General features: G+C 44.6%; 1 protein-coding gene across 1 annotated transcript in view; it reads right to left on the reverse strand.

The window, feature by feature from the left end:
• Nucleotides 1-3,442: 3,442 nt before the first annotated feature.
• LOC132586073 (uncharacterized) overlaps nt 3,443-13,795 on the reverse strand; it is a 28,822-nt gene continuing 18,469 nt past the window's right edge. Inside the window, exons 4-6 of the mRNA XM_060258016.1 lie at nt 12,142-12,177; nt 7,161-7,276; nt 3,443-4,097 (exon numbers count right to left, since the gene is read on the reverse strand). Coding sequence (XP_060113999.1) covers nt 3,796-4,097; nt 7,161-7,276; nt 12,142-12,177 — 454 coding nt within the window. The 3' untranslated portion in view covers nt 3,443-3,795. The remainder of the gene's footprint in view (nt 4,098-7,160; nt 7,277-12,141; nt 12,178-13,795) is intronic.

Here is a 13,795-nt window from a genome sequence, read left to right on the forward strand (position 1 = left end):
GTGGGCTTCAATGGAGTATAGTGCCATAGAGGCTGTGGTCAGATGAGCAGTTTGATCCGATGTCCTTGCTGTTCCGTCCTGGATTTAAAATGCACGGTCAGACAGCAACATCTGCCTTCCCTTCCCCAGTCATCAGGAACCTTGTTCTCACCTGTCATCGAATCGGAGAAAGTCCAGTCTTTATGGGTATCAGCACTTTCACCCCGCGTGGATGGCTGTCTGAGCTCCCTAGCTGAGAAGTCAAGATGTTTGAGAAGTCTGGACCTTCCTTCCGTTTTTGCCTCCCTCTCTTTTGCGAGGGGGAATCAGTTAGTGATCAATGTTTCCTCGAAGCCATGGAGTCTTGTGAGCAAAAATGGTACTTTGTGAGCTACTGGCATTAAAGTGGTGAGCTGCTGCACAAATTAGTGTGCTCTGGGGTCATCCTTCCTGAGCTAAGACAAAAAGGTGTGAGCTAGAAGCTAAACATCTGTGAGCTAGCTCAAGCCAACTCAGCTTAGAGGGAACACTGTTAGTGACGTTTGCATAAACAGAGCTTTGCCCCAGGGCTTTGAATCACCACTTGCACATTTCTGCACTCAAATGCTCTGCCAGGATCAGAAGCCTCCAGGGGAGTTTTTTGCTCTAAGCTCCGGAGTCTTGTGAGCTACTGGCATGAAAGCTGTGAGCTACTGCAGGCCGGCCCTGCCGCTAGGCAAACTAGGCAATTGCCTAGGGTGCTGGCCTTCCGGGGTGCTGAATTGGGCGCCCTCCATGTGACTCAGTAATGTTATCAGTGCGGGGGGGAGGAGGGGTGTCAGAAGTTAGCCTTGCCTTGGGTGCCAGACAGTCTAGGGCCAGCCCTGGAGGGCCTTCGTAAATTGGTTTGCTCAATTCAGTTCATTTCTTATGATTTATGACCAGCACAGATCATTATACACACTGCTCAGAGTTTTAAAAGTGGTCCGTCAGTTAAATGGGATATAAAAACCAATTAAAATAGACAAGAAACCAGAATATTACATAAAATATCCTTACAAACTTTACAGGCGGCAGCAAAAAACCTTGCGCAAGAAGCTGTAGTCTGCATGTTAACGCCCATGAGAAGCTCAGAGTCAGAACAGTCCAGAAACTTCCTGACCAGAGGGAAAATAAATGTAGCACATATTTCCTGGTAAAACTGGCAAGAGAACAAAACATGTTCAGTTGTTTTAAAACGCTGAGCGGTGTGTATAATGATCTGTGCTGTAAGGAATAAATTGAATTGCTCTGGGGCCATTTTTCTTGAGCAAAGACAACTTTGCTTCTCTTATGTTCTTAAACCAAAAAGTGTATTCATTTACAGAAGGCAAGGAAGGGAAAAAATAATACTATTGGCTGTTTACGGTAAATCAGTTGGCAGGCAGAAACTCAGATAATAATCTGAGAACACTAAAGACATTGGCAGGCTGAAGTAATATAAAATAAACAAACAGGCAGTGTTCCCTTAACTCTGGAAAACACTCTTATGTCAGAGAAAGATGTATAAAATATGTTCAGGCTTTTGTTATATATAAAATCCGCACACACTGTCTCACTCACTTGCTCTCTGTCTGAACTTGTGACAGATACTGTATATTCCCACACAAACACTTTCCATTAGCACACAGGTATATTCCAGAGTAATACCTAGGAAACAGCACTGGCTCAAGGACGCATGGCGCCCCAGGCAGGCTCCCTGCCCGTCGCATCCCAAAGCTCACTGCGCTCCACTCTCGCTGCCCAAAGCTCACTGCATTCCACTGGCTCCCCCCTGCCTGAAGCTTGTTGTGCTCCACACACCCCATCCCCGCCCCTGCCTGAAGCTTGCTGCGATGACGTACCGGCTTCGAGGCATCTGTGCGTTTTTTGAACAGACCACTGGAGGAGGCTTCTCCCCCTCCCTCCTTTCCAGAACTGGAAATGGGGGGAGAGTGAAGCTTCCTCCAGCGATCTGTTCAAAAAAAGCACAGATGCCTCAAAGCCAATAAGGCTAAGCATTGTTGCAGTGAGCTTCGGGTGGGGTGGGAGTGTGGCAGAAGGGAGGGGACTGGCAGTGGTGGCAGGGAGGCAGGCAGGCAAATTTAGGCAGCTGTCTTGAGCACCAGGAGGAGGGGAGCCCAATTCGGCACCCCCCCCTCCCAGTGCCCTAGGCAACCACCTAGTTTGCCTAGTGGGCAAGCTGGCCCTGCTAGGAACTAACACCCTTGAGGGCTATCACACCAGCACCTCAACGCCCTTGTGTTAAGTCCCACACAGCTATTATCCCTCTCTGGGATTTCCTCACAGCCACAAGATCTTTTAGCCTCTCTCCCAGTGCATTTGTGTTCTATTTTAGAACCAGGAGTCTCTTCTTTGGCACTGACAGGACTCCTCAGCAAAGCCTTCAAGTTCCCTCTGCTTTGTGACATGGTGTGCCATCACTTTGAGAGCTTTCCCTCAGAAAGAGCCTTGGATTTGCCCCTACTCACAAATGAAACTCTCTCTCAGACAGAAACTCTAATTCTCCAGTTCTGTCTCAGGAACTGAGCCGACAGACTGCTCTTAGCTCCTATCTCCAGTCGAGCTTCAATTGAACTAAACTCTGAGAACAACTTCCCCTCTGCTAGCCTCCTTCTACTGGATAAATTTGTTTCCATGGAAGCGGCTCAGCCAATCAGTTTTCCACCACTCACCCTGGCAAACTGCTTTCAGTCCATCACGACTAAATCAAATAAAGGCATAGTAAATCCACATCTAGCTTGTTGTCTGAGTGCAGCCAGAGTGGTCCAAAGTGGTCATTTTCTCCAGTTGATCTGTCTGGTGATCAATTGTAATAGTGTAAGATCTCCAGCCGCCACCTGGAGATAGGGAACCCTAAGTCCACATAATTAATGCTGGAGAAAAACACGAAGTAAGCCACTTGTCAATCAATTGGGCATGGACAGGCAATGACAATTTGTCCCTTTGAGTTATGAAGCAGGGGTCACTGGGGATGTGCGTGGGGAGGGGAGGTATTAGTGAAGTTCCTGCACTGTGCAGGGGGTTAGACTAGATGACCCTTGAGGTACCTTCCAACTCTATGATTCTATGATTCTAATATTGTGTGAAAACAGCTGTCCTGTGACTTCCAGAAAAGGCAGAAGCTTAGACCTCCTAATACCTAGGGGCTGTAGGGTTACCAATCTCCAGGCAGAGCCTGGAGCTCTTTCAGCATTCCAACTGGTCTCTAGACTACAGAGATCAGTTCCCATGAAAAAAGGGGGGAAACTGTGAAGCAAGAATTCTAAGGCCTTATATTACACTGTCGTCCCTCCGCCTCCCCTAAACCCACCCTCTCCAGAGTCTGCCTACAAATTTCCAAGAATTGCCCAAACCCAGAGTTGGCACCCAGAAGGGGAAGGAGATTCCCCCCCCCCAAAAAAAAAACCCAAAAAAGAAAGTAACATCAGAAGCAAGAGAGAGAGGGGTGTAAATGACAGAATTCAACTTCTGCACAAAGTTCTCAGGACCTGTACATAGGATTGCCAGGTCCCCTCTGGAGAGAGGGGGCTCAACAGCAAGGAAATTATGCCACCAGCAACACACCTGGAAGTGACAGCAGCATGTTGAGGGGGACACTCTAGTTTTACCATAAAGTTTTGCTCAAATACTAGAGTATCCCCAGCAACATGCTGTTGTCCCTTCCAGGCACATTAGGACACATCCCACTGATCCTCATTTTCCCTCCTGAGTTTCTTCTTCCACCCAGCTGAGTGATGACAAGAAATACCCAGTGGAAGCTGGAAATCCCTCACCGCAGGTCGAAACTTGGTGAGGCTACCTGGACAAGACAAAACACAGATCAAAGATAGCCTTGGCCATTAGAAAGCATCCGAGGGCCTGAAGGTAGACCCCAGCTGTCGCTAGCATTATTCTTCCACACCCTGAGGTGGTTGTAGGTATCAGCATGGTTGTAGTTCTCGAGGTGGTTATATCTCCAGGAGTGACTGCTTGGCATTCATCTATCTGATATGTCACATGAAAATCTGGATTTTCAACACTGGCACAGAAAGATTCAGTCGCACAGCCTATTAAAATTAGTCCAAAATTTCTTGTAGGTCCAGACTTTCCTTTGAATGCTGTGAAGCCCAAAGAAAAATCACAGGGTTAGCAAGCAATTGCAAGTAACGCCTGGCTTTAAAATGATAACTTTATCCTCTATCGGCTCATTTCTATTGTATTTTATCCCTCTCTCAATGTTATCAGATGGTTATTTTGGCTTCTGTTGTATTATTACCTTTTTGACAGGCTGTAATTTTTTGTAATTTTAAAAGGACTGTTAAAATAAAGAATTATTTTTTTAAAAAAAATTACAACACGAACAGGGTTTAAGGAACAAGAATATCTTCTTTGATGTTGGTTCTATGGCTTCACCACCCATAATCTCTCAGGTTATTCTTTTTCAGTTGACTGCCTACTTTGTCCTGTTTTTTTCCCTTTCCTGCCTTTATTTAATTCAGGGGCCAAACATTAAAAATAAATTGTAAAAGAAAAAAATAAACCAACATACAAGTGTTTATTGAGGAAAGCTAAAACCATTTAGGGGCCCATCATTAGCCTCTATCCTATGTACAATCATAAAACCTCAATGGGAACCCACTTAACTTGACCTGATGCGCTTCGACCTGTATTGCTTTCTTCAGATGTCAGAAAAGTAAGCACACTTATTGGCTCATAATACAAATTCTTGGCACATAGGCTCTGACCTTACACCTACCTTGATCAATTCTGAACCATATGGTGAGGCATACAATAAGACACCGGATGCAATATGTATGCCCTTGATTAGGACATAAGGCTGTGGAATAAGAGGCCTCAAGAATATCTTTAAGCCTTTGTCACTTCATTAAATTTCCTTGTGGTCCAGCATTGTTCTATTGTATTTTGTATTATGAGCCAATACGTGTGCTCACTTTTCTGACCTTTGAAGAAGACCAATGCAGGTCGAAATGTGTCTGGTCAAGTTAAGTGGGTTCCCATTGAGGTTTTATGATTGTACATAGGATAGAGACTAATGATGGGCCCCTAAATCATTTTAGCTTTCCTCAATAAACACTTGTATGTTGGTTTATTTTTTGTTTTACAATTTGTTTTTAATGTTTGGCCCTTTAATTGTACATTAACCTTCCAGGCTGCTTACTCCCGTTTTTGGCTTAAGTTCCTTTCCCCCCTTTGCTTTTTCTTGTTTATTTAATTCAGACCATTGCTGCTTGCCTTTACTATAAGCTCAAAGCACTTTCCAAAATGTATACCATAAAACAGGGCAACTTTTTCAGACCTGGGACCAACTGAACAAGGGACTAGGGTTGCCATGGTGACCAGCCTGAGAGTTGGGAGCCCTCTGGGAGCGGAGACATGTACCATCAGCAATGTTGTTAACATCACTGCATGAGTTCCCAGCAAAACCTGGAAGCAACTAAAGGTAGCTCTAGGAATCACTGGAAACACTATGGTTAAAACCATAGAGCAGGGGTGTTGAACTCATTTGTTATGAGTGCCAGATTTGACACAAATGGAACTTTGTGGGGCTGAGTCATGCATGTCCTAAAATATGATGCCAGGTAGCAAAGATGTAAACTTTATAAAGGATACAGATAAACACAAAGTGGGTTTTTTTACTTAAAATACAAACACGCTTAAAGCTCTTGTGATATGTTTAAAATGGAAAGATGGAGGAATAATGGGATTTGGCCATACAATTTTTAAAATACAACATCAAGAAAATGCACAAGGATCACAGCAGAAACAACAACTATAAACTAAAAATATAAAATGCTCTGAGCATAGAAAAACATGAAACGGCTAAGCATTGCAAGCTTCTCCCCCCCCACACCTGGGTCTACTCAGAGTAGCAATGGCTCTCCAGTGTAATAACCCCATTTGTCATGGGTTCCCAGGTTAGAGTACTAACTAGGCACCAGTTCTCAGGTCCATTCAACAGAGACAAGCTGGCTCAAAGCATCAACCCTCTATTTGCAGAGAGCTTCAACTGGCCATAAATGCTGCAAAAGTGAAACTGCTTTAGCTCCACGCCATTGAATATATTGCAGCACAGGCGAAGTTGTAAGAAAAACATGGAATGGATTTTTCCATTAAGATCCCTGGGTCCAGATAGGCTAGTCTTTCTGGGTGCAGAGACCTTAATGGAAAATCCATTCCGAATTTTCTTTGCAGCTTTGCCAGCCCGGAAGAGCTTCCAGCTGAAGCAGGCAAACACAAGGCAGAAGGAGCTGGGAACACCCTCAGCAGCCTTGGAGCTTCAAAGGGGGAGGATAGGAGGGGGAGGAGGAGAGAGAAAATTGCCGCTGGCCTGGTTGAAGCCTTGGGTGGTCTGAATATGGCCTGTGGGCCGGGAGTTTGACAGCCCTGCCATTGAGATTTTAGGCATTCCTACCACATCCTTACAATCCCCTGACATCATTTCTCAGGTTTACCTGTCAGTTGGGTCTCCCCAGGGCTTTTTTTGTAGCAAGGACTACTTTGCCTATTAGGCCACACATCCCTGATGCAGCCAATCCTCCTGGAGCTTACAGTAGGCCCTGTACTAAGAGCCCTGTAAGCTACATCAGGGATGTGTGGGCTAATAGGCAAAGGAGTTCCTGCTACCAAAAAAAAACTGTGGGCCTCCTCCATATGGGAGAGGTAAGGATAGAGAAGTAAATCCCCTCCTTTTCTGGCGTTGTTCTCCCCACAGCGAGAAAGGATTGGTAGCTTTGGAAGCACTCCTTATCAGGTTTCTATGTTCCCTGTCAGCTTCCAGGTCTGCAGCATCAGTCTCCGATTCAAAGGAGTGGAATTCTAGCAGGAGCTCCTTTGCATATTAGGCCACACACCCCTGATGTAGCCAATCCTCCAAGAGCTTACAAGGCTCTTTTTTGTAAGCTCTTAGAAGACTGGCTACATCGGGATGTGTGGCCTAATATGCAAAGGAGCTCCTGCTAGAATTCCACCTCTGCCAATTCACATAATGAACTACCAATGTATGCTACATTCCATATCAGTATTTATCAGGTTTCCTTTAAACCACCACCACAAATGAACCCCTCTGAACAATGATTACAAAGATTAATATGAGGATCACAGTTGGTTTAATTTCACTGCTAGGACACGAAGGGGATTCATGTGTCAGCTCGATAACTTACTCAGACTTGTATCATACAGTACTTCACCACAGGGGACAGTCTTATTGTCACAAGTCTTGCCAAGATTATTACAATTTCTCTTTCTGTCGTGGGACACCAAGCACTGCATGTCGATTCTTGGAGACACAAAGGGAAAGCAGATGAGAAAAGAACAACATGTGAAAAGCGAAAGACAAAACCACAAATTGTTTCACTTCAGACTGCTGCCCCCTCCCCTCCCCCGCACACACACACATTGCTTTTTGAATTGTTGGACCCAAACATGCTGGTATGAGAAACCGGTGGAAGAACACTTTAACCTTCCAGAGCACTTTGAGGGTGACCTCAAAGTAACTGTCTTATTGCAAAGGAACTTCAAGAACAGAATGGAGAGGGATATTGCTGAATTATAAATTACAAACAACTCTCCAGGACTGAACAGGGATATTGGGGGGGGGGGGGGGGTTTATCTCATTACATATGTTAAACCCACTCTCACTGAGTATAGCTATATATCCACAGTATTCCAATGTGTTTCTCTTTTAGAATAGTGTATCAGAATAATGTTTTTTTGTACTGACATACTCAAATAAGGGATATTGGCTGTGTATCTCATTACATTTACTTAACCCATTTTCACTATATTTTTATGTGTTCTTTTTTTTTCTAATGGCAAACTTGAATGATGTTTATAATGTATAGAATGATGTTTATTATATATGTTAACATGTTAAAAAGTAAATTAGGTGGACAAGAGCATCACTAGGAAATACATCATCTTTTGTTTTACCTAGACTTGTAAAAAGAGCAATTAGCAGGCAATTTGTATTATCTTTTATTGGGTTCCCACACAAATGCTATCCAGACCAAATGGTCTTCCAATTTCTTTATTACATTATTTTGCCACTTGATCATAACTTTGTATCACTTTACATTCTTAACCACTACCCAATAGCTATACATAAGTTCTGCTCACTGTACCCCATTCCATTGTCTGAAGAAGTATGCATGCATACGAAAGCATACATTCTGAATAAAACTTTGTTGGTCTTAAAGGTGAACTTCACTCCTACTTTGTTATGCTGGTGTGTCATCAGTCTGAGAAAATTCTGAGTGAGAAAAATGGGTAACTAAGGAATCCTTTGAAAAAATGAAAAAAATCCTTCTTGAGCCTGGTATAAGAAGGATGGGGGACACTCAGATCGGTGGCCAGTCTGAGAATGGCAGAAGCGAACCAAAATCCCAAACTGGGTGGCATACAGAAAATGAGCCCAGTAAACATACCTCAACCCAGAGAGCTGACCAAAAAAAGGAAGGGGGGGGGGGTTATAAATAGGATTGTCAGGTTCAATTCAAGAAATATCTGGGGACTTTTGGGGTGGAGCCAGGAGACTTTCCCATTCCCTAAAAATAAATAAATAAAAATACAGCAGTGCAGTTCCTCAGAATACAGTCTTCATTTCCTCATCCTCTTCTCCCTACATTCAAATGGTTCCACAGCAGCTGCACGTCCACTAAAATCAAAGTGAACTCACTCACACATGCACAATCACAAAGCTGCCAAAATAAATAGTTTCCATGCCCACACTTTTGTGCTCTCCCTGGGACAATGGTATAGATAGCTTTTCTTACTGGAGTTTCTTAATGTAATAATCTGCTGTATTTCAACCAACATGGAAAGAGAGGTCTAGGGGATGGAGTGTTCCTCTATCCCAGGAGTGGCCAAACTGCGGCTTGGGAGCCACATGTAGTTCTTTCACATATATTGTGTGGCTCTCAAAGCCCCTACTGCCCCGTCAGCTGACTTGGAGAAGGCATTTCTCTCTTTAAATCACTTCTCCACGCCAAGCCAGCTGGCAGCTTGGAGAATGCATTTAAAATTAAATTTGCTTTCTTTCCTTCCTCCCTCCCTCCCTTGTAGCTCTCAAACATCTGACGTTTATTCTATGTGACTCTTGATTAAGCAAGTTTGGCGATCCCTGCCCTAGGGTAAGCCATGACTCTCACTAGTCTCGAAAGAAATGCTGTTTTGGAAAAGCAGTCCTTGTCTTTGAGCAAGCATGTTCCCAATTTAAACATCTCTCTTTTAATCACTTCTCCATGCCAAGCTAGCTGGCAGTAAAATGCAACTTCAGCTTGGCTGGCAGTGGGGAGCAGCCTGCAAAACCAGGGGATCCCCTGCCCAGACCTGGGGACTGGCAAGCCTAGTTATAAATGAGGACTCTCTGTGTTAAAGCTGCAGTACTGAAGTCCTCAGCTCTGCTCACGACCTGAGTTCGATCCCCGGCAGAAGCTGGTTTTTCAGGTAGCCGGCTCGAGGTTGACTCAGCCTTCCATCCTTCCGAGGTCAGTAAAATGAGTCCCCAGCTTGCTGGGGGGAAAGTGTAGATGACTGGGGAAGGCAAGGGCAAACCACCCCATAAAAAAAAGTCTGCCATGAAAACATTGTGAAAGCAACGTCACCCCAGAGTTGGAAACGACTGGTGCTTGCACTGGGGACCTTTCCTCTTCAGAGGATCACAGTAAGAACATAAGAATATAAGAGAAGCCATGTTGGATCAGGCCAATGGCCCATCCAGTCCAACACTCTGTGTCACATATATACACACACACTGTGGCTAATAGCCACTGATGGACCTCTGCTCCATATTTTTATCTAAACCCCTCTTGAAGGTGGCCATGCTTGTGTCCGCCACCACCTCCTGTGGCAGTGAATTCCACATGTTAATCACCCTTTGGTTGAAGAAGTACTTCCTTTTATCCGTTTTAACCTTTCTGCTCAGCAATTTCATCGAATGCCCACGAGTTCTTGTATTGTGAGAAAGGGAGAAAAGTACTTCTTTCTCTACTTTCTCCATCCCATGCATTATCTTGTAAACCTCTATCATGTCACCCCGCAGTCGACGTTTCTCCAAGCTAAAGAGCCCCAAGCGTTTCAACCTTTCTTCATAGGGAAAGTGTTCCAGCCCTTTAATCATTCTAGTTGCCCTTTTCTGGACTTTCTCCAATGCTATGATATCCTTTTTGAGGTGCGGTGACCAGAACTGCACACAGTACTCCAAATGAGACCGCACCATCGATTTATACAGGGGTATTATGATACTGGCTGAAGGGAGCCCCACTGCTCAAGGTGAGCAGAACGGATGGGTCCTGTGGCCCACAAAGAGGCTGGGTTCTGTGGCCCTTGCCCTGCAAAGGTGATCAGCTTCCTACTATTTCTTTCTAAATCCAGTCCTCTCCAACTCACTGCAAAACCCCAAAGAAGAGGCCTGGGCTGCACATTGAGCTTATATAGCTACAGATGGGCACAAATCAGGAAAATGGGGGTTCATCCCAGTTCATGTTCCATGAGGTCACACAAGCCATGAAACCTCCCCAAGTCCCCTGTTTAATTATATACAGTTGGAGAAAAAATTAGAACCTTTTCTGTTTATACAAAGAATGAGCTTTTGCCTGGTATGGAATTGACAGGAAGGGTTGGTTTCACTTTAAGAAGAAGAAGAATTGAAGATTTATACTCCGCCCTTCTCTCTGAATCAGAGACTCAGAGCAGCTTACAATCTCCTATATCTTCTCCCCCCACAACAGACACCCTGTGAGGCGGGGGCAGATTTATACCCCACCCTTCTCTCTGAATCAGAGACTCAGAGCGGCTTCCAATCTCCTATATCTTCTCCCCCAACAACAGACACCCTGTGAGGTGGGTGTCCACAAGTCTTGAGAAAGGCAACGAAATGTGTCACACCGGTTTTATGTGGACTGGCTTTACATGAATGGACTTTTCTTCTCACACATCAATGTCTCATTGGAGGACTGACTTGTGAAATATTTGCTTTAAGGATTCTGGAAAATTCTTTGTGGCACCTTGAAGAAATGCCTGTGTGAGCAAGTTTCGTAAGAGTTGTTCTGTGGACTCCCTTGTACGTTTGTTGTGTCTGTGAGCACATTCTGATTTATGAGTCCTTATTGTGGATGTTTGTGACAAACTGACGATTTTTTTTTTGACATTTTATAACCTTTTGTGGTAAATTTTCAGGCTAAGTGGTAAGCAGTATTTTCCACCATTTTTTTTTAATTCCCTGTTTAATTAAGCGGTTCAGTTTGTGAGGTCTCAGATCTCCCCTCTTGCCATTCTGCCGCCATTGGCTCATGGAGTACTACAGAAGCATGGAAACTCATGGCCAAAATAGCTACCAAAATTTGTAATGAAGATTATTGGAAATTTCAATAGAAATTAACTTGTATTCTTCTCTGTGAATGCCATTCTTGGCGGGTCAGTGGCTCAGTGGTAGAGCATCTACTTGGTAAGCAGAAGGTCCCAGGTTCAATCCCCGGTATCTCCAACTAAAAAGGGTCTAGGCAAATAGGTGTGGAAAACCACATCTTGAGATCTGGGAGAGCTGCTGCCAGTCTGAGTAGACAATATTGACTTCGATGGACCGAGGGTCTGATTCAGTAGAAGGCAGCTTCGTATGTTCATATGTTCCATATTCTTACAAAATTTATACAATAAACAACCATACTTGTACAGCTCAAAAATCCATACACAAATCTTTTGACTCAAAGCATAAAACCCCATAAACGTGTGCTCTTCTCGGTGAATGCAATTAATTGCGTTCATTTCCATCGACGTTTCCAATCATCTTTATTGCAAAAAAAGTACTGGCAGTCACCAAGACCTTTAGGAAACACTGCAACAAATAGCCTGAAGAGAACATTGGCTCCTCGTTAAGAAGATCTCCCCCAAAAAAATTTAAATGGAAGAAGTGAATGATGATGCCAGTTGTGTTGAAATGAGCGATCACGACAAAATGGAAGCCCAAGGTACGACTTCATACAGAACTGGATACTGCTTCTCAAATGGAATCTCTTCCAACAGTATCTCTCCAAACTCCTCAGAAAATGCCCAGTACAGACATGACAGGTATACCTGCTGTCCCTGCAAATCCTATTCCTGCTATCAAAAAATCAATAAAACTAAGAATGAATTGGTAAAACCAACCTCGAGAATCCACGAACAGCTTGTTGTCTTCTAATGCTGAAATGGAGAAGAGAGGATGCAAGACAAGAATGTGAATACAGATGGATTTAGGTACAATGCTATTTGAATAGGCTTCACTTTCTTCTTCACCATGGACAGAGCCACCAATAGAGGGAGACCAGGGTGGGGGGGTAGAAAATTCCCCAGGGCCCAAGTCAGCTGGAGAGCCCAATAAAACTGGAATCACCCTGCATTCCAGGCATACATTTAAGCAGGGGTGGAATTCTAGCAGGAGCTCCTTTGCATATTAGGCCACACACCCCTGATGTCGCCAATCCTCCAGGAGCTTAGAAGGCTTAAAGGTTAAGAGTTGCTTGCCCCCGCCCCCCTGTTATTTAGCAGCATTTGGTTATTTGGTTACAGCATTTTATTTTATTTTTAAAAGGAAAGGGGGAAAGGGAAAAAATTAGAGAGAGAAATCATTTCACAATAGACTGTTCCATTCTGTCTTTAGCAGCAACTTTTAAGGAAAGCTCCCCATGGGGTTTTCTGGTGTTAAATACTGGATTCAACATATAGAAGTTCAACCAGGAACATGCTTTATTAGCAATTACATACTAGGGCAACATGAGAGGGGCCAAGACCCCGCTTATATGCATGCAAACGAAACACCACCACCCCTGTTTCCCAAACCAAATTGCGGCAGTCGAGTTTTGCGCCAAGACTGCTCATTGGTTGCTGCTTTGAGTTCCAATCAATCAAGAGTCTCTACCGTCGCCCACGGCTGCCCAGGTGTGCTTGAGGCTTCCCACAAAACATTACACTCAGCACATACCATCTGGGAACCAGGGCTTCTCCAATAGTTTTGTGCTCCAGTTTCCCATTTGCAGGAAAGCACCTTTAGATTTGATAACCCCTCTGAGGGCCGAATTCAGATAAGATGGCACCGCTATGGATCTGGCGGGGGAGTGAGGACTGATGCACAATACAGGTGGCAACTTATTCTGGAGTGAGATGCTGGGGGAAAGTGCCATCAATTTGCATCCAACGTATGGTGACCCCATGGAGTTTTCAGGGCAGGAAGAAGAAGGAGAAGGAGAAGACTGAAGATTTATACCTTGCCCTTCTCTCTGAATCAGAGACTCAGAGCGGCTTACAATCTCCTATATCTTCTCCCCCCACGACAGACACCCTGTGAGGTGGGTGGGGCTTAGAGGGCTCTCACAGCAGCTGCCCTTTCAAGGACAACTCTTGCAATAGCTACGGCTGACCCAAGGCCATTCCAGCAGCTGCAAGTGGAGGAGTGGGGAATCAAACCCTGTTCTCCCAGATAAGAGTCTGCCCTTTCAAGGACAACCTCTGCAAAGAGCTATGGCTGACCCAAGACCATTCCAGCAGCTGCAAGCAGAGGAGTGGGGAATCAAACCCGGTTCTCCCAGATAAGAGTCTGCCCTTTCAAGGACAACCTCTGCAAAGAGCTATGGCTGACCCAAGACCATTCCAGCAGCTGCAAGCGGAGGAGTGGGGAATCAAACCCGGTTCTCCCAGATAAGAGTCTGCCCTTTCAAGGACAACCTCTGCAAAGAGCTATGGCTGACCCAAGGCCATTCCAGCAGGCGCAAGCAGAAGAGTGGGGAATCAAACCCGGTTCTCCCAGATAAGAGTCTGCCCTTTC

This window comes from Heteronotia binoei, chromosome 17 (genome assembly GCF_032191835.1).
Source record: "Heteronotia binoei isolate CCM8104 ecotype False Entrance Well chromosome 17, APGP_CSIRO_Hbin_v1, whole genome shotgun sequence".
NCBI lineage: Eukaryota > Metazoa > Chordata > Lepidosauria > Squamata > Gekkonidae > Heteronotia > Heteronotia binoei.